The following is a 5,710-nucleotide window of genomic DNA, read 5'->3' as shown; positions in this document are numbered from 1 at the left end:
AGGGCTCTGTCATCTCTTCCCTACTCTGCTGCATGCATGTAGCAGTTTAAGGAGGAGACACAGCTCCTGGCAGTTGTTTGTGCTCTGGTACCCTGGCAAGTATTTAAGCTGGTGGCTCTTTGCCTCCCTCAGCTGCCCTTGCAGATCACCTGTGAGAGAATAAAAAAAAAAAACCTCTATATAGGCACAGATTCTAGGATTAAGTTCAAAGTAGACTGTTTACCTCTGTTGTCTTAGCATTTTTGTGTGATGGACTGTCCCAGCAGCAGTAGGGGCTTGTTGGGCAGCCTGACATGGAACTCTACATTCCAGGTGACTCTTCCTTTTTCCAGAAAGACACTGATCCATGATGAGAGTTATGAACGTTTAACTAGGCTGATTCCCTGAGGCTCAAACTCAAAGGCTTTCTGAAATCCTCACTGCAGTCTCTTAACACTTTGATGTTCATAAAGTCAATAGCAAAGCATGTTTAAATAAAATCAGGTACCCATACCTCTGATACAGACACAACCAATTTAAAATAACTTTTAATGACTAGAGGGATATTATATCTGTTCAAATCAGCATGTCTGAATTAAGAAATCAGACTGCACAAAACAGTTCCTGTTTTCTTCTGGGCTTCCACATCAAGCAGAAGACTTGACAAGTGCTTCTGTAGCTCTAGGCCTCTCATGCATACAGAAACCACCATTCCCAGTCCTTAGCAGTGCCGCCATAACTGCAGCTCAGAATCTTTCAGCTGCTCTGCTGGCCACTGCCCTAATATTGCCGTAAACTTTTGATGGAGGGCTTCCTGCAGAAGAAAGCACAAATTCAGTCAGCAACGTGTGTCACAGAAACAGATATTTTGCTCTAATGCTTATGTCTCTCTTGGAGTGGAGAACAAGCCCAGGGTCAATTAGCCACTCTGTCAGTTACCACAAGCGCAGGGTTACACTGCTGTCAGCCTGGGTTGACCCCTTCAGCTTTCTGGTCCTCAACAGCATGTTCAAAACAGCACTGCTCCCCAAGACTGAGTAAGCCCCTTGGGGAATGCTGCAGCTAAATCAAAAAGCCGAAAGCTTTCCTTCTGTACCACGGAAGGGTTTTGGAGCCAGAAACCAAGCCCTGGGGTCCCTGCTGCTTCTCCAAATGCAGGTGTGGACACGCCAGGGAAGAAGGTAAGACCCACAGAAAGCAGCTTCTCAGACTGCAAGACCTATTTATATATAATGGAGAAGATTAGGTAACAGAACTTACCTAAAATTAGATTGCAAATGGCTGTTCGTGCCATTTTAATATTCTGAAAAGATCCCAAAATATGAACTTTCCTGTAACAAGCAAAGTAGCATTAGTTAGTGGAAAAACACACCTCTCTGATTATACTGTTAATAGAGCACCTAAGTTGGAGATGAGAGATGAACATGAAATTTCAGAGAGTGTACTCGTTCCTTTTCCACAGCGGTAAATAAAAAAACCCAAACACTCAAAATCAGAAAACCTACGACACAGAACCTGTGCTCTTCTAAATCCTTTCTAGAATAGATTTACAGTTTGCAAATTGAACGGCGTAGCAGCTTTGGGAGGAAAACGTTGTTGCAGGGTTAGTGGGTTCAACTTTGATTATTCACAAGGAAGAATTCTTATGCTGTGTAGAATCACTCAATTGTAGGTGTGCTGGTGACATTGTCATCATTCTCAAAAGGTCACAAATGCTCAAATTGTTAGCATTCATGAATGCTAACTGTTAAATGATTTGTCTTACTACTGCCCTACCAACAGTTTCAAAAAATGCATGTTATCTTTGTTCCTGGAAGAGGACGTGGGTTAGTTTAGGGATTGCACTCTGTCTAGAAGAAAGGAAGTCAATACTTACGCGTCAGCGAGAACGATTCGTGTCCTGGTTACGTTTTCTATAGTGAATTTTGTTTTTCCCCCTTTCCCTGCTATTCTCCCTATTGCTCTTGACAGATGATCTCCTTTCAAAGGTTTGACTAAAACGAGAACAACGCACTCAGTAAAACAGCATTTTTTGATGTGTAGTTCCGGACTGCTTCCATTGTTCCAAGTTTCCTTGTTCCAACAACTCACTTTAAGTAATACAAAAGCAACTTTACTATAGGTGAAATATATATGTATCTATTCACCTACATGACTAGAAGTGAAAGTCAGTCACGTTCCGTGGTATGTGACCGCAAGGCCTCTGGCAGCAGAGAGAGAGTCTCCTATGGAACTGCGGTGGAAGGCATTCCCCCTGCTACTGAGCAATTAAGATTGAGGAAAGAAATAGAGCCAAAGTGTGCACAGTTAATGCCAGCAGAAATGAAACGCGTCAGATTCAGGTGCTGCTCTAAACAGGACACTGAGGAGTACCAGTAATACATGAAATAATAAATGTTTCTGCTGCCTGCTTCCCACTCCTTGCTGTCAGGATAGCAGTAGGAACAAAGCCCATTCTGGTTGAAAAATCTAATGGATGTATTCCCCAGAACACTCTGTGTCCCTTTTAAGTTTAAAACAATTTACATTATGACAAGAAAAATCAAATCACTCTGACAAAGTGACATTCATTCTTCAAAGAGTAAGGTTGGAGGAGTTTTGTTGGGACATCTTACAAAAATGACACCCTTTCAGGAACAGCACGAAGGCTTCCCTGATCCCCAAGGAGAAGTGACACAAGTGGAACAGGGGGAAAGAAACAAACAAACGTACTTGCAGACAGTACGTACAGCTGCTTAGGTACCACAGAAGAAACTACTTACCATCTGTAACCTCAAAGGATTCTAGAAAAAGGTCATCTAATCTGATGAGGGCAAGAGCGTCCTGAAATATTAAGAGATTTATTATGAATGTTACAGTACCTCAGCAGCAAGTTGGTATGTTTTTTTATACATATAAACAGATGACAGCAGTAGTATTTCTCCACTTAACATCTCAAAAAATAGTCAGCTAAAGTTACAGTGACTATTTTTTCAACAGCAATCTGAATTTTTACTTCTGGGCAGAGAACCTACCCATGCTTAAGATGTCCCCACATTCACCCCAGACCCACCTACACTAGTGCAGTCAGTACAGGTCTGGGGCAACAAGCAGCCTGTACGGTGCTGCAACAAGTGGTTTGGTCTTCTGTGAAGTTTCAGCATTGAATAGACTGATAGTTATTGATTTGGACTAAAGTAAAATAAACGGAGCATCTCACATCCAGACTGTCACTTCATGCTTGCCTCTCACAGCTAAACATGTCCTCCATTTCATAATATTAATTATGTTGCAACTTTTTTTTATTCTGCATTAGCTTAAGAAAGGAGACTTCCACTCCAGTCACAACTTCAAACAAATTATTTCTAGAAAACCACCTAAAGATTTTTATTTCTTCTTACTGTAAAATACAGAGAGGCCAAAGATTTCATGCAAGCAAATTCAAGCAATCTCACAATTGGGCTGCTGGGAGTCTCACCTCTACTTGAAACCCAAGTATAAACGCTTTCACAAAATCAGCTGCTTTCGTTAGAGCACTGAGATCCTTCGTCTCTTGACAAGTCTGCAAGACAAGAAGTTACGTTTGCAGATTAAGACCATGCAAGCAGGATCACGATTTGAAAAATCTGAGACACACACTCTAACCACAAAAAAAAGCCCCATTCAGGTAACGCTCCTGTATCATATTTTACTGAAAGACCCAAATAACACTCTTTGTGCTTAATGTTGACCCTCAATAAGAACGCATCAACTGCCACAGCCCGTGTTTGGAGGGGAGGGAAAAGAGAAACTGCTGAAAATCCGCACCCCCAGTGACCAAGGAGATTTTGAAAAATCAAAACAAAACCAACCAAAACCCCAAACTAAACTGCAATGCAGAACAGCAGGAAAAAAAGAAAAAAAAAAAACCACACAGAGAGAAGGTGATGGCAGGAGACAGTTTGAGAAGGGAAAGTTTTTCTAATGACAGTTTTCTAAAGATATTACAGCAGGTGATTAGAAACCCAGACAGGTTCAATAAAACATAAGGGACAAGACAAAGATTAACAAGGTATTAGGAGCAGGAACAAATCACTCTGACAAAGCTGCAAATGTGGGAGTGTTTTATGTTTTTTCTGTCCTCCAGCAGAGGTGACAGGATTTGGGGACTGGGGGTGGGGAGGGGGGGGAAGCGGTTTTTTGGCTCATGTTCTAAGCCTGGGACAAAGCATTCCTCTGCTGCCAGCGGAAAGGACTGTGCGCATCTGCACTTACAGACCCCAACAGGGACAACTTAGAATTGAGCAGTCTTTGAAGCTGGAAGAAAAGCCGGAAATAATAATTAAGGAAGATAATTATGTTAATGTCTGGAACACATAAAAGCTATTCTGAAATGTAATTTACAGCTTCAATGCCATGTCAAAGAAATAACAAATTAATTTCAAAGCTTTCAATGCTTTTACACTCATGATAGATACGGGCAAAACTAATCAGCTTGATCAAGAACAAAACAACCTTGCTTTTCAAGCAGACACTGTTTCGTATCAGAAAGTAGTGTTGAAATCCCAAGTTTTTGACCTGCACTATTACTCAGTGGAACTGCAAGAGTCTCTGCTCTTCCCTGCCTTTTTCTTCATGTTATTTCTAGGAAGCATAAATAAGGGATAGTTTCTGTCACCTTTCATCTAGCTGCTGCCATCGAACTTGTGCTAAGATTTCAAGGTTAGGAAGCAAAATTACTGCTGGTGTCTATTATTTTCCCATTAGAAGATCTCGTACATCAACACTGCTCATACAGTAAGCTGTATGTCGAAGGCATAGCGCGAGCTTTGGATACACCCTTAAAAACAGCTAGCCTGAGTATCCCTGAGAAGGAACAAGAATGAAGAATGAGCAGCTACAAGATTAACAGTTGTATATTGGTGTCTGTACACGAAGCTATTTCAGTGCAATCCATTAAAGAAAAATCACAAGCTACTAAACTACAGGCCTTTATCTTCTGTCACAAACAGAAGATATCAGATACCTTTATTTCTTAAGTATTAGATACTGTGCCCCCCCCCGCAAGACACCATTAGCTCAAAATTGCCATGTAAGTACCGAGTAGCCTTAAAGAGCTAGAAAACAGTGTTCCAAAGCCGTGTCTAACACAGAGGCTAAGCTTCTTCCTTAGTTCTCGAGTACATAATTTTCTCCTATCAAAATGGAGACACACCCCCTTCCAGAAGAGATTAACACTTTTAAATTTTGCTTACATTAACCAATTGCTTCTAAGGAATAATTGACAAATTTTGTTTTGCTCCCCAGTGAGGGCTTTCCCGGGAGGTGAAACGAGGCAGTTTTCCCAAGCGTTATGTGGGATTTAGACTGCTTCCCTAGTCTGTAGCAGGCGGGGCAAGACCAGCTAGACAGAGAGGCACTGCGCGTCGGCAATCAGCTGGGGAAGCAGGAAAAGGAGCGCTCTTTACCTTGATTTCAACGTTTCTCGTTTTCAAGTTAAACCTGATTTGAAGCTGCAAGTGCTCCACGATAGGCGTGAATATCTTCATCCAGTTCTCTTTTAACGGGGTGTACCTGTTGGCCGGCACGGGAACCTTCCTCATTTCGCCTTTTCCCACCTGGCGGGGGAGAGGGGGTCGTTAAGCCGGGGGAGGCCGAAAGCCGGGCACCATTCCCGCAGCCAGAGGGCTGCTCAACCTCCCGGGCTTCCCCGGAGCGGCAGCCCCAGCCGAGCAGGCCCAAGGCACTCGGTTTACTCCCGGCACCGCGGCCC

At 42.6% G+C, this 5,710-nt stretch overlaps 1 protein-coding gene across 1 annotated transcript; it reads right to left on the bottom strand.

Annotated features, from left to right (window-relative positions):
* Positions 1–725: 725 nt before the first annotated feature.
* Positions 726–5,555, bottom strand: PNO1 (partner of NOB1 homolog (S. cerevisiae); the record flags this gene model as incomplete). Its single annotated transcript, XM_010293617.1, has 6 exons — positions 726–793; positions 1,240–1,310; positions 1,856–1,973; positions 2,742–2,802; positions 3,437–3,520; positions 5,406–5,555. Coding segments are annotated over 6 exons (552 nt in total), but the record flags the coding sequence as incomplete, so codon positions are not given.
* Between the last annotated feature and the right edge of the window lie 155 nt (positions 5,556–5,710).

This window comes from Phaethon lepturus, unplaced genomic scaffold, assembly GCF_000687285.1.
Source record: "Phaethon lepturus isolate BGI_N335 unplaced genomic scaffold, ASM68728v1 scaffold29558, whole genome shotgun sequence".
Classification (NCBI taxonomy): domain Eukaryota; kingdom Metazoa; phylum Chordata; class Aves; order Phaethontiformes; family Phaethontidae; genus Phaethon; species Phaethon lepturus.
Note: the sequence above shows the minus strand (reverse complement) of the source record. Positions and strands in the feature narration are given on the sequence as shown.